Raw genomic sequence first — 17,994 nt, 5'->3', positions numbered from 1 at the left:
GTTATAACTTGAATTTTTGCATGCGTGTACATACGTGTAACCACCACGATTATTGAGGCTTTCCATCACCCCAGTGGACTCCTTCCTGCCCCCACCCAGTCAATCCCTTTGACCTCTCTCACCATTTTAATGAGGATCTCAACTCGGGAAAAAAAAATGTGTGTATCTTGCTTTGTAAACCCAAAGTGCTATATGGGAATCTATAGTGAGGGAGAGAGTAGGACAGTGGGTGAGAGAGAGTCTTGGGGGAAAAAATAGCAGTAATAAAAGATCAAAAGGGGAGAAGTCTAAGAGAGGGAGAGTTTGAAACTTTAAGAGAGTAAAAGGACTGTCAGGAATTTAAAAGGCATGATGGGGACTTCCCTGGTGGTGCAGTGGTTAAGAATCTGCCTGCCAATGCAGGGGACATGGGTTTGAGCCCTGGTCCAGGAAGATCCCACATGCCACGGAGCAGCTAAGCCCGGGTGCCACAACTACTGAGCCTGTGCTTCAAAACCCCGAGCCACAACTGCTGAGCCTGCGTGCCACAACTACTGAAGCCCGTGTGCCTAGAGCCCATGCTCTGCAATAAGAGAATCCACCACAATGAGAAGCCCGCGCACCACAACAAAGAGTAGCCCCCGCTCGCCGCAACTAGAGAAAGCCCACGCACAGCAATGAAGACCCAACACAGCCAAAAATAAATTAAAAAAAAAAAAAGACTTATAGGGGACTTCCCTGGTGGCACAGTGGTTAAGAATCCGCCTGCCAGTGCAGGGGACACGGGTTCTATCCCTGGTCTGGGAAGATCCCACATGCCACAGAGCAACTAAGCCTGTGCACCACAACTACTGAGCGTGCGCTCTAGAGCCTGCGAGCCACAACTACTGAGCCCACGTGCCACAACTACTGAAGCCCGCGCACCTAGAGCCCGTGCTCCGCAACAAGAGAAGCCACCGCCATGAGAAGCCCGCGCACCGCAACGAAGAGTAGCCCCCGCTTGCCACAACTAGAGAAAGCCCGCGCGCAGCAACGAAGACCCAACGTAGCCAAAAATAAATAAATAAATATTAAAAAAAAAGACTTATAAATAAATCAATAAAGGCATGATGTGTTTGTTTAGTTCCGTTTGAGAAACTAGAGGGAAAGTGATCCTCCTCATTCCAGGTGATCTTGGTTGAACTTCATCCCACTGGACTCCAGCGGTCTTTCTTTGATGAAGAGGACTTGAATACTATTGCAGAGGGAGATAATGTGTATGCCTTCCAAGCCCCTCCGTCACCTGGCCAGGAGATGCTCTCAGGTACAAGAGTGCTTTGCATAATGTTATTTGGATATTATGAGTCATAGGTTTGAGAGGATACTCATTGGGTGCTAAGGCAAAAGACACTTCATTTTAGTACTTGGAAATATCAGGCTTATCTTCTCCGATATTTGTTGTACAGATGGTTGATTATAAAAGTTAATCAACTAAGACAGGGGTTCCTGAAACCTTAGTATCAGAGTCACCTGGAGGTCTTGTTTAAACAGATTTCTGAGCCCTGCCCACAGTGTTTTTGACTCCGTAGGCCAGGGGTGGGGCCTGAGAAATTACACGTCTAGCAAGTTCCCAGGTGATGCTGACGCTGCTGGTCCTGGGACCACGTTCTGAGAACCATTGTTCAGAATAGGTGCTGGGGTAATCTTTGTCTTCAGGACTCTTATGGTTCAAGGTCAGTGCTTGAAGTAAAACTGTTACAAACTGGAGCATAGATGGCCAAAGAGATTACTAAATGACTTTTTGTTAACAGTCCCGCTTCCCTATGTTAACTTTTCCTAAACTTTGGATAGGCAAAGATGGTCAGTTTCTGACAGCCTTTCGTTGTAGGTCAGTATCCATTTTGGTCCAATTAGCCAGTCAGTAAGGCTTATATTTAGAGGACCTTGTGCCACTGTTACACACATACCCCAGATGAATCCTATGCCCTGACCATATCCTCGGCCAGCCTAGGTGGCAGGCAGGCTGTGGGAACCAAGTGTCTGCAGTGGCTCTGAGTCATCAGAGAGACTCTGGGCCTGGAACAGGACATCGACAGGCCCTGATTATGTGATAACTCAGTGAAATAGCCCTCATTTCAAATTCAATCACAGGACACATCTGTGCTTTCAAAGGAAAATTTCAGAGCTGATTGGAAATTGAGGATGGTCCAGTTCCTCTACTTCCTCAACAATAAAGATTCTTACCTTCTCTCTGTACCCCTTACGTTGGCGTTCTAAGAGAGCGGATACTCTACAGCTCTCTGATCAAAGCATACAAGCAACGAAAATCATTTTGGTGTATTTTTCAGATTGGCTTTGAAAAGTATTAATTAAAATCCCTGCCTATACTTTAAAATTGGCTGACCACAACAGCAAATTCACTACCATGGATATCATCTTATGCCAGGTGCCTGATGGAACAAGTGCCATGAACCTTAATATCACTTCCCCTGAAGCCCTCCAGTGTCTCCCAAGGGTGGTTAATGGATGGTCAAAGAGAAGAGGGGCTAGAAGCCAGGGTTCTGACCCAGCGCAGCAGCTCCTTTAAGAACACAAATGTAATTCTCGCCCTTCAGCTTGTCCATCTGGTCTACCCATCTCCCCACGCTTGGCAGTCTGCGAGGGTCAGCGATTATCCCTGCCCGTCCACAGTGAGACCACGGTGCTAATCCTCTTCTGTAATTTGGTGGGCTCAGGCCAGCAGGCCAGCAGGTATGTTTAACTTCATCCTTCTTTTACATGATGTCTGGGTTGTGTCAACATGTACTTGGAATTTGCGCTAGAATAATTCTAATTTGAAAAAAAATAAATATCCATTCTCAAAGTTGATCAACAAGGAGCAGGGAGTAAGGTACTTCCTGATCGAGAGGATCAGAAATAACGGCCTTCAGCAGATGGCTAACATTGTCCTTAACAATTGAGCATCGGAGGTTTCCCTATTGGTTTTAGGAACAATGATTTTTGCTCTCACCATGTGCTGTAAGGCCTAGGCAGTGCAGTAAGACAAAGGAAAAAGAAACTGGCTATTGGAAAGAGGAGGTAAAATGACCACTATTTGCAAATTATATTATTTTCTATCGAGAAAACCAAGAACTTGAAAATAATTAGAACTAATGAAAGAGTTCAGGTTGCATAACAAATATACAAAACCAGATAGCTTTCTTACAGAATGCAAATAAAATGTGTAAAAGATATTACTCCAATGAAAAAATTTTAGATGGATAAAATGTTTGTAAAATTTACCTGGAAGAACAAACTCGTAAGAGTAGCCAGAAAATATTGGGGGCAGGAGAAAGAAGGAAGAGGGATTTTTCTAGTAAAACAGAATAAAGTTTTAATTATTAAAATATTGTGATATAGGCGGAAGAGTATACACTTAAATCAATGACACGGAACAGGTCAAGCATACTTCAGTATTTGTTAGATGATAAAAATGGTGTATTTCATATTAGTAAGGAGTGAATGAATTATTTACTACTAAGCCTGGGCTGACTGCTACTTCGCTTTCTTTTTATTTTAAATAATCAATTTTTTTACTCCCGCCATAAATTCTCATGTATATATTGATTGGAGAGGTAATTACAGAAAAGGAAACCATAAAATAACTTGAATGTAATATAGGGGAATATTTATATCTTTGAGTTGGGGGCTGTTTGAACACCTAAGGCAGGAGGCTATCAAGGAAAAGTCTAATGTTTTCAATACATTTAAAATGCTAAGCTAAGAGCACATTTGAAAGGCAAAGCACAAACGAAGAAAAGTATTTACATCATGTGACAGCTGAAGGATGCATATCCGTCATATAAAACGTAGCTCTCAGATTAGGGACAGAAATAGTATTCTTTTAGTAAAATGAGCCACAGAGATGAACATTAATTCACAGAAGAAATACAGGCATAGGTTAAAATATTCAGCTTCGTTAGTCGTAGAAGAAATTCTGATGGCAATAGCAAGGTGCTATACTTAACCTTCCAGACTATTAAAAAACTTTAAAAAATTGATAATGCTCATTCTGGGCAAGTGTCAAGAGAATGGGGCACATGCTTCACGGGTAAATTGGTGTGGCTTTTCTAGAGAGCAGGTTGGAAATAAATAGCTTTGGTCTTATTTCCACTTCTGGAACTTTATCCCAAAGAAACACTTAGTCATGTGCACCCAAAGGCGTAGGCAAAAGAACGTGTATAGTTCCTGCCATGAGCAAGCATTGCTTAAATAAAAAATTGGAAACAACCCAAATGCCTAGTAATAGAGGATAAGGTGAATAAACCCATCTGTCTATTCAACAATTGACGCCCAGTGCCCTTGCCCATCCAGTGCACCAGCTCGTAATTAACTTGCGCAAAGTTAATTCAACAGTAGCACATTCTTACCCCACTGGATCTTCATGCAGCCTTGCAGGTGGGGCCAGAGAGCAGTCAAAGGTCAGTGATTTGTCCAGAGGTACCCAGGGCAGAGCTGGAATTGACAGCAGGCAGTCTAGGCACCACAAGCTCACTGCTGCGTGCTCTTCGGATCAGGATATGGAAAACATTCCCGTTGCGAGAATATTCCTGATACACAAAGCCATCGACATGTCCACTGGGCTTATCTCTGCCTGGCTTTCCTCTGGGTCCTGTGCTCTTTCTCTGGGGAAGAGGGCTTCCCAGCCACCTCTTTACACTGCCATGTCTCCATTCATAACGAGGGTCTCAGATGGGCAATTTTGTATTGTGTTTTGTGCTCAACTCTTATCCAGTTGAGAGAAGCCAATGAGTAGAGCCAATGCTCTTGACTGTTGGGTATTGTTGGTTTTTCTATTGCTGAAATAACCTCATTTCCTTGGATTTCCAGGTTTGGGCCACCTTTCCTGATTAGGGAAGACAGAGCCATCTCATGGGTCCAGCTCCATCAGTGCATTCTCAGTAAGGTCCGCTATCTCATGAAGAGCGAGGCTTCTGTACAGGTCAGTGTGTCAGTGTGTGTGTGTGTGTGTGTGTGTGTGTTGTCGGGGGGTGGGGTGTGGAGAGAGGGATGTAGGAATCTAGTGGTAGCTCGGGAGAGACAAGCATTTGCTGTCAATGACAGTGTTCACACTGTCGTATGAAACAACTTTGATTTATATGCAAGAAAATCACCATTTTATGGTCCGTGCTGTTTCTCTCTTTGTGGCATTACAAAATACCTTTCATGGACGGAGCTTTTGCTCGTTAAATCTTTCAAAACATCATTGGAATAAAGAGTGGGATTTACATCATTCATCTCAGTTTCGTATATTTATGGCTTCCCATAGTTCTTCTTGGAGGGGAGCTTATTGTAATAAACTGTAACTTATACATTTGGATCAAAAATTTCAAGGGACTTGAGGTATAACTTCTGTGGAAAATTAAAATCGATGTTTATGTCCAAATATGAAAACCTAGGTATTAAAACAGTTTTGTCCAGTTTTCGAAAAACAGGTTAAAAACTCAAGGGGAAACACCTTTTTACCTTGCTCATTTATTTATTCTCAGACTGGTAGTTTCCAAATAAAAACAACAAATTCTAAAACCATGCCTTTCAGCCCCGATAGTATCAGAACCTGTTCTGAGGGCTGCTTGGCATAGAAGACTTTAACATGTTTAGGGACATGTCGGTAGCCTCAGAAATTTGTTTTCCCCCAGCTACTCTCTAAGTAAGAACTTTTCATTTGGGGGATGTACCAAACATTTCAGAGGGATTTCTGTATCGTTCTTCATAATTCATGTTCCTTCCTGCTTAGGGAAAACCGTACATCTGATTTGGGATTTACACGAAATACCGGTTTAAGACCTTTTCTACATTTGCACCAAATCTTTATCTCCAAAGGCTTCATGAACTGCCCAGCATATCTGCTGTGGTGCCCAAATTAGAAACTCGAACTTCTCCCTAAGTAGGTCAGAATATCTAGTAATAGCTTTAGCTTTCCCCAAACCCTGTGCTCCTGGCTGTTGAGAGTGGATGAAACGGCTTTCATGCAAACGTTGAACTCAGCTGTTCTTATTCTCCCCCTGGTCTCCCATGTGCTCTTGCCTCTGCATCTCTCCGGTCATTTCAATTTTAGAGACCAATGAAGCAGTCAGTGGGGCCTGCAAAATTCGAATACAGGCAACCTCCAACTCAGCTACGGACGCTTGTCCATAGATACATTGACACATGTGTGGATGCCCATGGTTTTATGTAAGAATAATGTGTTCTAAGTGGCTGTGAGGCTCCCAGGCTAGCTCACCCATCTAACCCACAGGCTTTTATATTTTGGTTTTTGTTGTTGTTGTTGTTTTGGCCGCTCTGCGTGGCTTGCGGCATCTTAGTTCCCCAACCAGGGATCGAACCCTGGCCCCAGCAGTGAAAGCGCCGAGGCCTAACCACCTGACCACCAGGGAATTCCCAAGGCTTTTATATTTTGAAGAGTTTGAAAAGAATTTGAAAAGAATTGGTAATAATTTGGAAAGAATCCTGTCAGCCTTCTCAACATTGAACCAAAGAGATTAAAAGCAGTGAACATACATTGAAGGTTCCAAAGTGAATTTCCCTAGCCAAGAATGAAGGACAGGAAAATGTCTCTTACGAAAATGACCAATTAGCTAGATGGGATTAATTTGCAATGAATTATGAAGAAAAGAGATTGATCATTGCCTAGGAATTTTTCTGGTTCCTTTGTAAATTTTCTTCGTGGGCAGGCAGGGCGAGCTGCTTCTCTGCAGTGTAGGTGCCTTATTATGTTGCCATGCAAACAGCAAGGCTCCATTAGGGTGCCAGGAAAAAGAGCTTTCCCCCCCAGATTTAACTAACTTCTCCTTGGGAAGTACACCCTCCCATGGCCAGCCCTGAATCCAAGCCCCTGAAGTCAGCTTGCTTCCAGCCATCAGTTTTGTGTTTGTTGAAGCGGCAGGTCAGCTAGAGTGTAGGTATAGTCCAGTGAGGTGTCCACACTCCCCAAATGTCACACTTATTGCCCCTCCCCCATCAGCTACCACAGCCCAGGAGTCGGCTTAGAGCTCCCTGACTATGTTTTGGGTCACACGGTCTTTGCCCTGTTACTGTTTCTTTGAATTATAATGTTTTCCTTCTCTTCTCCTGCCTGAATTCAACCTACATTTCATCAGTGTTTTTTTTGTTTGTTTGTTTTTTGCGGTACGCGGGCCTCTCACTGTTGTGGACTCTCCCGTTGTGGAGCACAGGCTCCAGACACGCAGGCTCAGCCGCCATGGCTCACGGGCCCAGCTGCTCCGCGGCATGTGGGATCCTCCCGGACCGGGGCACGAACCCGTGTCCCCTGCATTGGCGAGCGGACTCTCAACCACTGCACCACCAGGGAAGCCCTCATCAGTGTTTTTTAAGTAGAGATTTCTGCCACTTATCTTTGTCAGACTTTGTAAGAACATTTCATTTTTTTCTAGTCATGGCCAAGGTCATCAGTGACAATTTTAAGAACTGTATTTCCATTGCTTGAAGAGACCATTGATTTTTTTTTTTTTAGATATTGTGGTAAAATGTATGTAATGTGTATTGTAACCGTTCACAAATGTACATGAATTATATTCACCATGCTGCATAACCATCACAACTATACTCCCCAGATTTTTCACCATACCCACAAAAATTATACCGATTAAATAACAACTCCCCATTGCCCCAACCCCTAGCCCGTGAGAACCTCCACTCTACCTTCTGTCTCCATGAATTTGGCTACTCTAGGGACCTCATATAAACAGAATCATAGGGCTTCCCTGGTGGTGCAGTGGTTGGGAGTCCGCCTGCCGATGCAGGGGACACGGGTTCGTGCCCCGGTCTGGGAAGATCCCACATGCCACGGAGCGGCTGGGCCCGTGAGCCATGGCCGCTGAGCCTGCGCGTCCAGAGCCTGTGCTCCGCAACGGGAGAGGCCACAGCAGTGAGAGGCCCGTGTACCACAAAAAAAGTAAAATAAAACAAAATAAACAGAATCATACAATATTTGCCCTCCTGTGTCTGGCTTATTTCACTAAGCAAAATATTTTCAAGGTCCATGCATGTTGTATCATGCATCTGAATTTTCTTCCTTTTGAAGGCTGAGTAGTATTCCATTGTGCGTATATGCCACATTTTGTTTATCCATCCATCTGTTGATGGTATGATACTTGGGTTGCTTCTACCTGTTGACTATTGTGAATAAGGCTGTTTAAGGCTCACTTCAATTTCAGAAAAGTTAAAATGAAAAAAGTGTCCATCTTAGAATAACAACATAGGTGGTATTTCTTTTACGCAGCTTATTTCGACATGTATAAATACTTATTTAGCATTTGAGACGTAAAATGCACACTAACTTGTTTTTAGATAATTGCCTCATTTTGGTAATCTGGTGACGTTAATAATCATCTTAATAAAGTAAATTAGCTGCTAATAATTAATGAACAGAATTGGTTTAATTCCCTATTAACTGTGCTAACATTTGTCCCAATTAAACCTGTGTTATTTTAAATCACTGTGTTCATTGTTTTGGAGAATTTAATGTGTTACACGGTATTAGATCACTATGTTAAAAGGTATAGGGTGTATCTTCTAAAAAAACTGAAGCCTTTATATCTCTGGATTTGGAATAATTATTAAGGGCATATTCAAAATACACTATAAGCAAAAGGTTACATTTTTTGAGTAACTTCTTTGCACTTAACCGTCTGATTCACACCAACATGTGGGATGACCTACTTCTTGTTCTTGGCCTGGCAGAACCTGGGGTCACTGTTCTCCATCCGGGTTGTGGGGCTGTCCCTGGCCTGCAGCTACTTGTCCCCAAAGGACAGCCAGCCCCTCTATCACTGGACAGTTGACAGGTAAGGGGATGTTCCAGACGTGGTAAGAGAATGCATACGTTCCTACCTGACTAGACTCCTTCAAGGCTGTGTATCAATAAGACTGATGACAATCTTAGCTGCCTTTGGTCTTCAGCACCAGCGCCTGGGTTAGGTCCTTATACACATTCTGTGCTTTCAACCCTCATGTCTAGAGCGGGACTGACGGCCACTTCAGAGATGGGGAGACACTGAGGTTCCCAATGATTAGTGAATTTACACACATTCATGCGGCTGGTTAAGGACTGTGTACTTCCGTGAGCTCAAAACCTGTTTTCGAATCATCTTGGTGACAGTTAGGGACACATGTGACATCTCCACTTTTTTCTTGCAGTACATTCAAAACCTTCTTTTAGGTGCAGACCCTCTTGTCTGTCACTCGTATATATGCGTCTTGGTTTTTTTTTTTGGCCACACCACGCGGCTTGCAGGATCTTAGTTCCCTGACCAGGGATCGAACCCATGCCCCATGCAGTGGAAGCATGGAGCCCTAACCACTGGACCGCCAGGGAAGTCCCCATATGTGTCTTGTTGATTTCACATCTTCCACTCTCTCCTTGTCCTGTGTCTTCCGCATTAAGGCCAGACAACCTCTTCTGAGATGGGCTGAGCCCAAGCAGCTGGAAAGAGCGATGGGTTGATTCACACTGAGATTTTCTGGGTATGGGAGAGTCTGGAAGGGGAAGACCTTTCAGGTCATGGAGGTGGACTGGAAGGTGCTCCTTTCACTGTGCAGTGGAGGAAAGCCTAGCAGCTCATTTGAGGCATCATCATAACTGGGTATTTGCTGAGGACGTTCAAGCAGAACGGCCTCCTCGACACTGAGAAGATGGCTGGGGCTGCAGTGGGAGGGCTGAGTCGTGGCCTTGCAGCCACCAAATCCTCGGAGCTCGCCAGCTCCCAGGGGAGCTGGGACAGAGCCTTCAGGGGTGGATTGAGGACCAAGTCTTCTGCAGACAGCACCTCCCCAGACCCCCGACCTCAGTTTCCATGCAGCTTTGGACATTTCTGTTGGGAACATCAGTCCTGGGGGTGGAGGAGAGAGTGGGAAGCAGACTCCATGCCTTTGATGGGCTCCCTGTTCTCTCATCAGGGCTCTGCACCTCAGGAGGCCGGGAGGCCCCCCGCACATCAAACTGGCCGTGGAGTGGGACAGTGGCACCAAGGAGCAGTGAGTCCAGCAGAGCCCAGCTCTGGCAGAGGAGACAGGGCCTGTCCGTGCAAACGGACCTTCCTGTACCAGTTCCCCTGATGCGACAGTGGGGTGTATGATGCCCCCTGGATGCCGTGTGGCCCATTCCTCAGAGAAGCCCCAATGGCAATTGTCTGTATATAAACAACAGCGACAGGAGTAATAATAACGATGGCTGTGGGTGGTGTGAGTGGTGGTAACAGTCACAGTTGGAAATGGTGAGGTGACACTTACCCACTCACCCCGTGCCAGCCACTGCTCCGAGCCCTTTACATCCATGCAGTTTATTTCATGCATCAGTTCCTGTGCGGTAGGTCCGACACGAATCCACATCATCAGATGTGGAAACTGAGGCACAGAGAGGTTAAACGGTTGCTCAGTGTCACACAGCCCGTGCCTGGCAGAGCCGGGCTTTGAACCCACTGTCGCCTCAAGTCCATGCTCTTAATCACTCAGCATGGCTGCTTCTCTAACACCGAGTGCATCTGCCCGACTTCGGGAAAGGACACTGTTCAGTCCGGCGAGTGTTTATTAATCTCCTGCTAGGTGCCAGGCCTTGCACCACGACATGAAACAAAAATGAGTAAGCCAAGGGCTCGGTCCCTCTCTGGGTCCATGGGGGCACTGAGAAGTCCAGTAAAAGCGAGTGGGTGCCCTGGGAGCCCTGGGAAGGGGGCCTTTGCCTCCCGGGCAGATGCTTTGCACCCCGTTAGCTGGGAGTAGGGCCCCCTCAGGGGTGAGACCCCGCGTGGCCTCTGTCTGCTCCTGCAGCCTGTTCGGGAGCATCCAGGAGGAGCGGGTCCAGGACGCGGACAGCGTGTGGCGGCAACAGCAAGCCCACCAGCAGCAGAGCTGCAGCCTGGACGAGTGTTTCCAGTTCTACACCAAGGAGGAGCAGGTCCCGCCCTGGGAGTCCACGCCCCTTCCGGCCCGGGGCCTGTCAGTGGGTGGGTCACGACCCCGCGGGGGGGGGGGGGGGGGAGTGGCTTACGGTCCCGGTGGCTTCCCTTCCAGCTGGCCCAGGACGATGCGTGGCGGTGTCCCCACTGCCAGGCCCTGCAGCAGGGCGTGGTGAAGCTGAGCCTGTGGACCCTGCCCGACATACTCATCATCCACCTGAAACGGTTCTGCCAAGTGGGCGAGAGGAGAAACAAGCTCTCCACGCTGGTGAAGTTCCCGCTCGCCGGCCTCGACATGGCTCCCCATGTGGCCCAGAGAAGCACGGGCCCCAAGGCCTCCCCGGGCCCCTGGCCTCCTTCCTGGAAGCAGCCGGCCTGCCTGCCCACCAGCTACCCACCAGACTTCCTGTACGACCTGTACGCGGTCTGCAACCACCACGGCAGTTTGCAAGGTGGGCATTACACAGGTGAGCCTGCCTCACGGCCCGTGGCTGCGGCCCGGGCCTCCAGGTGCCCGGGGAAGGGGCACCCCTGGGATGCCGAGCTCGCTCGGGCACTCGGCACCAGCTGACCCCTGACCCGGCGCACACCGGGCACCTGCCGGGGGTGGGGTGGTGGCGTCTGGTCCAAGCGTCCAGCGGAGTTCCGTGAGGGGTTGGAATAGAAAGTTAGTTACAGCCCGAGTTTTTGGCCGTGTCGGATACCAGAGGGTAGCTGTTGGAACCCAGAGAGTGCCATTGATCCTCGTCTGTGATTCAGCACACGGACTCCTACTTACCAGATTCGGTATCTTTTATTTCTGTGGGGTACCTTTAATTGTTAATCCCTCGGAGGGACTTGGAGAGAATGAAGGCTGGAAGGACAGAAACAGACAGCTTGGCAGCTCGTTCAGTTGTTCATAATCGTGTACCTTGGTCTCTTCTAGAATAATATAAAGTATTTCATTTTTGAAAAAATGCTTGAGCATATTTCATTTTTGGGAAAAATGCTCTATTCCTAGTGTAGTAATGAACCTGCAATTTGGAAAGCACCAGGCTGTATAAAAATCCAAGATCATCACTCATTCATTCATTGAACAAATGTTTATGAAGTCCCATTCTATGCCAAACTCTGGGCTAGGTGCTGGAGTCTCAGTGATGAACAAGACAGATAGGAGTCCTGCCCTCATGGGACTAATTTCAGACACAGACAATAAAAAGGTGCTTGTCCCTTTAGTACTTTCCCTACTTGGTGTCATGGAAAGGTGATTGGTTGATGTGTCTGAGATACAGATAAGGCCTCCCTGAGGATGTTACCTTTTTAGGTCAAGAGCTGAAGGATGAGGTGGAACTAGCTGTGTGAATAATGGGGGGAAAACATGGGCAGAGCTACCAGCCTGCGTGAAGGCCCTGAGGCGGAGTTTGCGTGTTTAAGAATTGATGAAAGCCTGTTGTGGCTGAAGGGGAAAGTGACCTAAGATGGAGCTGGGTCCGGAGACCCTGTGGGCCACAGACAAGAGTTTGCACTTTTTTCAGAGGGTGATGGGAAGCCATTCAAAGGTTTTAGGCAGAGGAATAAAGACATAATCTAGTTCACAAACTGAGGTCTTAGCTCGAGCAGAGAATTGGGTAGCGCAAGAGTGGAAGTGGGAATTCCAGTTAGGAGGAAGTTTCTGGGGCTCAAGTGAGAGATGGTGTTGGCTGGGACTTGGGTGATGACAGGGTATTCAAGGCATATTTTGGAAAGAGGATCAGTGAGACTGGCTTTTGGACTCAGCGTGGGGTGGAAGAGAAAAGGAGGAGCAGAGACGACCTTCTCCGTGCCCCCTTGGGCTGGTGCAGGAGCCAGGAAAGTGTGGCTTGTGGGCCACATCCAGTGTGGCACCCGTATTTGTACAGCCCATGAGTTAAAAGTGGTTTTTACATTCTAAAAAGTGGTTTAAAAAAAACCCAACCAAAACAACAAGAATACATGGCAGAGACCGTATGTGGCCATCGGGGACCTGCAAAGCCTAAAACGTTGTCTGTTTGGCCCATTACAGAAAAATGTTGGCTGACTTCCGAATTATGGTTATGGAATGGTCGTGGAATAGTTATGGAGCCATTTCCTGAGGTGTGGAGGGAAAGGAGAGGACTATTTCTCGTACTTGTTTAGAAGGTGGTGAGAATCTTATTTATGAACATTTTCTTAAATGTTTGACTGCAGTTCTTAGGTAGGAAAGAAGTGTACCATAATCCCAACTGCATATTTTCCTTGCGTACTGAATCAGAGACATGCATTTTGAAGGTCCTCGAAAGAACGGGGGTGGACATTGGCCTTATTGCCTGGGACTCCCATAAGTGTTATAAATCGGGACTCCCTCTTATTGGAGATTTTGCCTGAACAGGCTCTACGACGTAAGGATTCAGCTTGTGTGGTAACAGCTCACTGGATCAGTGAGCATCTATCTGGGTGTGTAACTGGTTATCCTTGCTGATTCTGCCACATTCACTTCCGGCTAAAAATGGTCCAGCGTTTCTATTACAAACGTCCGTTTTTCAGCCATGCCAGTGGGAAATGTCTTCCTGCTTTGGGGGGCTCCAGTAATGGGGACTTGGGGTTTGGACCTTCGCAGCCTACTGCCGGAACTCTCTGGATGGCCAGTGGTACAGTTATGACGACAGCACGGTGGAACCGCTTCTAGAAGATGAGGTCAATACGCGAGGGGCTTACATCCTGTTTTATCAGAAGAGAAACAGCATCCCTCCCTGGTCAGCCAGCAGCTCCATGAGAGGTAGGTTTTGCTGGTCCTTACAGGAGAGGGGAGGATTGGGAACGGGGAGGATGCTCTATCAGACATCGAGGCCCGGGAGAGGTCAGCAAGGATCTGAAAGAGGAAGCTTTGCTGCTACAGAGCGTGTAGAGCCCTACAGACTAGTGTCCCGTTTGCAAGGACGTGGGAGGGACATACTGAAATGCAAGAACGGGAAAAGGAATAAGATTCTGTATCTGTGGCAAGATTCTGTATCTTGGGAGCATGGGATTCCATATTTCCGCTCCCACCCATGCTGAGCCATATCTTAATTAAAGTTGTGCAGTAGAACCCTGCATTGGTCCTGGTAGAAAGGGAAGGGCAGGTATAAGGGATGAGGGACCTTCATAGGAAATAGTTACTTAACCACACCCCAGAGATAAGTTTACTAGACAACCTCCAACTTGCTTGGCAGTCTGGAGATGGAAAAGAAGGGTCAACACGCACCTTTTTGTGTGTCAGATTTCACTCTGCGAACTAGCCATCCTTACTTAGGCGCGAAAGAACATTTTTGAAAAAATGACTCAGATCTTCTGCACCCAGATGGTTGGAAAATGGCCAAGGAAAACCAGATGCCCCAGCAGGTCTAAACCCACCGTCATGCAAAGTCTGCCTTCTTTTCACAGAAGGTAGACGTGGCGAGAGTGAAAAACATGCCATATTTAGAAAACTGGACTTGGCGACCAGTAATTTCACTAAAAGCCTTTCAGTTCTCATCAACATTCTGTCCTTTCTGTGCCCGAGTGCCTTTCCCTAAGTGTGTAGGCTTGGTCTCATGGTTCGTCAGTTATAGGTTCTCCTCCAGAGATTCAGTCTCGTTTCTGTAATTCTACTCTGGTTCTGTAGCTCCGGGCTCGGGGATGGGAATCTGGCCGTGAGAGGTGCCCGGGGGGCCCCGAAGGATGGAGGTGGGTCCAGCCTGCCCTCTCTGTGCTCCTACAGGTTCCACCAGTTCCTCCTTGTCCGATCACTGGCTCCTCCGGCTTGGGAGCAGTGATGGTAGCATGAGGGGCAGCCTGCTGTCCTGGAGCCCCACCCCCGGCCCAGCCCGGCCCCAGCTGCCTGGGCCTGCCTCCTGCACCAAGAGCCTCCCCAGCCAAGGAAAGGGTACGTTCGGTCACGTTGGTTAAACTCGCTGAGCTTGCTTTCATTCTCTGTAGCGACCGTCACTCCTCAGCTTTATGAAGGTGCTCGCACTTCACGGCTCGGAGCGTACAGAGTCCCTCGGTACGAGAGGTTTATTGATTTCCCAAATCGGGGCTCTCAGGACCTGGCCCGCCCCCTGCCCACTACCGTCTGTGCTCCCTGGAGCTGACCATCTAAAGGGGGCCCACAGCGCATCAACGAGTGAATGAATCTCATGACGGGGTGTAAAGCAGGGATGAGGGCGAGGAGGTGAATCATCAAGGGAAGAAGGTATCTAGGCCAGGGGTGGGGGAGAAGGGATGCAGAGGGCCCGTTAGGTAGGGCGGGTGGGGAAGGCCTTTCCGAGGAGGTGAGTTTGGAGCAGAGGCCTGAGTGCGAGTGAGTCCTGTGAAGTCTGGGCGTGTGCTCCGCACGGTCAGGGTGAGGGCTGTGAGGTGGGAGTGAGCGTGGGATGGGGGGTAGGGGGGTGCAGGAGAGACCAGAGCTGCGGCCAGAGTGACAGGAGGTAGTTGGGAGCGTGCCTTTGTCACATGGTACCAAGTCTGCATTGTATGCCAATTGCGGGGGTGGGTGGGAGCTACTGGGAGATTTGAGCAGCAGGTCATCAATCTGATACTTTCGCAAAGCCTACTTTAGCTGCTGTGTGAATGCATCACAGGAGGGGTAGGAAGCCAGACGGCCAGCTGAGAGGTCTGGCTGTGGTTTTCCAGGTGAGAGCAGGTGGTGGCTTGGGTTAGTGGGTGAGGTACGAGGTGGTCAGATCCGGGGTATATTTGAAGATAGAGCTAACAGGATTTGCTGGTTTGGGGTGTGAGGGAGAGAGGAACCAAGGAGGACTCTTTGCTTGGTGTCCACATAACTAGGTGACCAGTAGTAGTACAGGTGGGAAGGGCTTGGTTGGCTAGGATGCAGGGTCTATTTTAGAGGGAAATCCAATGTTTGACATGGTCGTTTTGAGACTCCGGTAAGACTTCCAGATCAAGATGATAGCTAAGGAGTGGAGAAAAATATTTGAGGGTCATCACCACACGGATGGACTTTAAAGCCACGGGGCTGGCTGAGCTCTCGTAGGGAAATTATACAGATAGAAACAAGTAAAGACCTAAGACCAACCCTGGCGCTCTCCTACATCTAGAGGTTGAGCAAAGGCAGAGAGGACAGCACAGAAAACAGAGGAGTGGCCTGTGAAATAGAAAGAAAACTGGGCAAACATGGGTCACAGATGCAAAAAAGGGGAATCTTTCAAGGAGGAAGAAGCCAACTGTGTCACATACTGTTGAGAGGCTGAGTAGGATGAAGATGGGTAAGTGACCATCGGGCTGGAAGGTCACCAGTGACTTGCCAAGAGCATCTGTCACAGTTTGGAAAGAATGGAAGCTGTCAGTAACAGGTGGAAAAGAGCCTGGGTTAAAGAATTGACGGTGGATATGGGTTCCATCAAAGACTGTGATTAAAGAGGCAATAGCTGCAGAGGAATGTGGGCTGACAGCACTTTGGGGTTTTCTTTGCCAAATAAGAACTCATGGAGCATGTTAGCATTCAGATGGTCCCGACTAGAGGGAAAATGTGATGATCATGCAGGAGGTAGAGGCAATAACTACAGAAACAAACGTTTTCAGAAAAGCAGAAAGTTTCAGAAAGTCTGTCCGTCCGTCTGTGCCTCTTTGGCCTCCGTGTTCCTTCCATCAGAAGGTGGCAGCACATTCTAATTACTTTTAGTTTCCATGTTTCCTATTAGCACCTGATTTGGTTTTATAAATAAAAAATTTTTAATTGAAGTACCACGTGTATACAGTAAAGTGTACTGATCACAGGTGTACATCTGATGAATTATCATACAACATACCCGTGTAACTATCACTGAGATTAAGCAATAGAAAGTTCTAGGTCATCTCTACCTCCCCCCACCCCAACCCCGTATCCTTCTCAATCTTTACTGTTTCCCTCCTTTCCAGCAGGAAGTATTATTCTGACTTCTAACACATAGATTAGTTTTGCCTCGTTGGAAACTTTATGTAAATGGAGTCACCCATTCTTTTTTTTTTTTTTTGGTACGCGGGCCTCTCACCGCTGTGGCCCCTCCCGCCGCGGAGCACAGGCCCCGGACGCGCAGGCTCAGCGGCCATGGCTCACGGGCCCAGCCGCTCCGCGGCATGTGGGATCTTCCCGGACCGGGGCACAAACCCGTGTCCCCTGCATCGGCAGGCGGAGTCCCAACCACTGCGCCACCACGGAAGCCCACACATTCTTTTTTCTTTGACTTCCTTTGTTCAACATTATATTGGTGAGACGTATATTTGTGGTATATATCAATGCCTTTTTCATTTTATTCCATTTATCAGAAAAAAACAGGGCTTCCCTGGTGGCGCAGTGGTTGGGAGCCGATGCAGGGGACACGGGTTCGTGCCCCGGTCCGGGAAGATCCCACATGCCGCGGAGCGGCTGGGCCCGTGAGCCATGGCCGCTGAGCCTGCGCGTCCGGGGCCTGTGCTCCGCGGCGGGAGGGGCCACAGCGGTGAGAGGCTCCCGTACCGCAAAAACAAACAAACAAACAAAAAACACAAACCAACCCAAGATAACTCAGACACATAAAGTTTGTTACCGAGTCTAAGCTTGTACTGCTCACCGCATGACAGGCCAATAGATCAAGAGACCATAGTGTTGGCGCAAGGAATAGCGACTGTATTTGTTAAGCCAGCAGGCCGAGAAGATGGTGGGTTCGTGCCGCAAAGAACCATCTACCCAAGGTAGAAATCAAGCTTTCCTTATACTAAAAGGGGAGGGGGTGTGGCTGGTCCTTGCACACTTCTCAGGGCAGGAATCCTTTGTTCTTGCAGCTGCCCAGGTAGATCTGGTCATAATGTTGCTATAAACCTCCAACAAGAGAATTGTTATTTTCTGTTCTGCAACTTTTTATCTCTACGTGAATGGGAAATTGTTATACCTTTAAAGGTCAGCGCCTTGAAAATGGGCTATATTTCAGGCTCTAGGCAACATTCTTTTACAAAAGGTGCAGAGCCAGCATGACTGAGATAGGCAACAGAGCACAAGGGTTACAGCTAAAGAAATAGATCCAACATGGAGTCATGTTTGTTCTCTGTTACAGGTTCTCTGCACGGCAAGTTTAATTGTACATATCAGAGAGAGGGAGAAAGAGAGATTGTT

At 47.7% G+C, this 17,994-nt stretch overlaps 1 protein-coding gene across 2 annotated transcripts in view; it reads left to right on the top strand.

The window, feature by feature from the left end:
• Positions 1-17,994, top strand: part of USP43 (ubiquitin specific peptidase 43) — a 62,279-nt gene that overhangs the window by 30,907 nt on the left and 13,378 nt on the right. The window contains exons 6-14 of one of the 2 annotated variants that reach the window (XM_060134263.1): positions 1,147-1,282; positions 2,574-2,709; positions 4,828-4,939; positions 8,701-8,804; positions 9,916-9,993; positions 10,786-10,912; positions 11,029-11,365; positions 13,507-13,665; positions 14,626-14,790. In XM_060134263.1, coding sequence (XP_059990246.1) covers positions 1,147-1,282; positions 2,574-2,709; positions 4,828-4,939; positions 8,701-8,804; positions 9,916-9,993; positions 10,786-10,912; positions 11,029-11,365; positions 13,507-13,665; positions 14,626-14,790 — 1,354 coding nt within the window. Of the gene's footprint in view, positions 1-1,146; positions 1,283-2,573; positions 2,710-4,827; positions 4,940-8,700; positions 8,805-9,915; positions 9,994-10,785; positions 10,913-11,028; positions 11,381-13,506; positions 13,666-14,625; positions 14,791-17,994 lie in introns of both variants that reach the window. The other variant, XM_060134262.1, reaches the window with a different exon arrangement.

Source organism: Lagenorhynchus albirostris, chromosome 20 (genome assembly GCF_949774975.1).
Source record: "Lagenorhynchus albirostris chromosome 20, mLagAlb1.1, whole genome shotgun sequence".
Classification (NCBI taxonomy): domain Eukaryota; kingdom Metazoa; phylum Chordata; class Mammalia; order Artiodactyla; family Delphinidae; genus Lagenorhynchus; species Lagenorhynchus albirostris.
The sequence above is the reverse complement of the archived record's forward strand: the minus strand, read 5'-3'. Positions and strand labels throughout refer to the sequence as shown.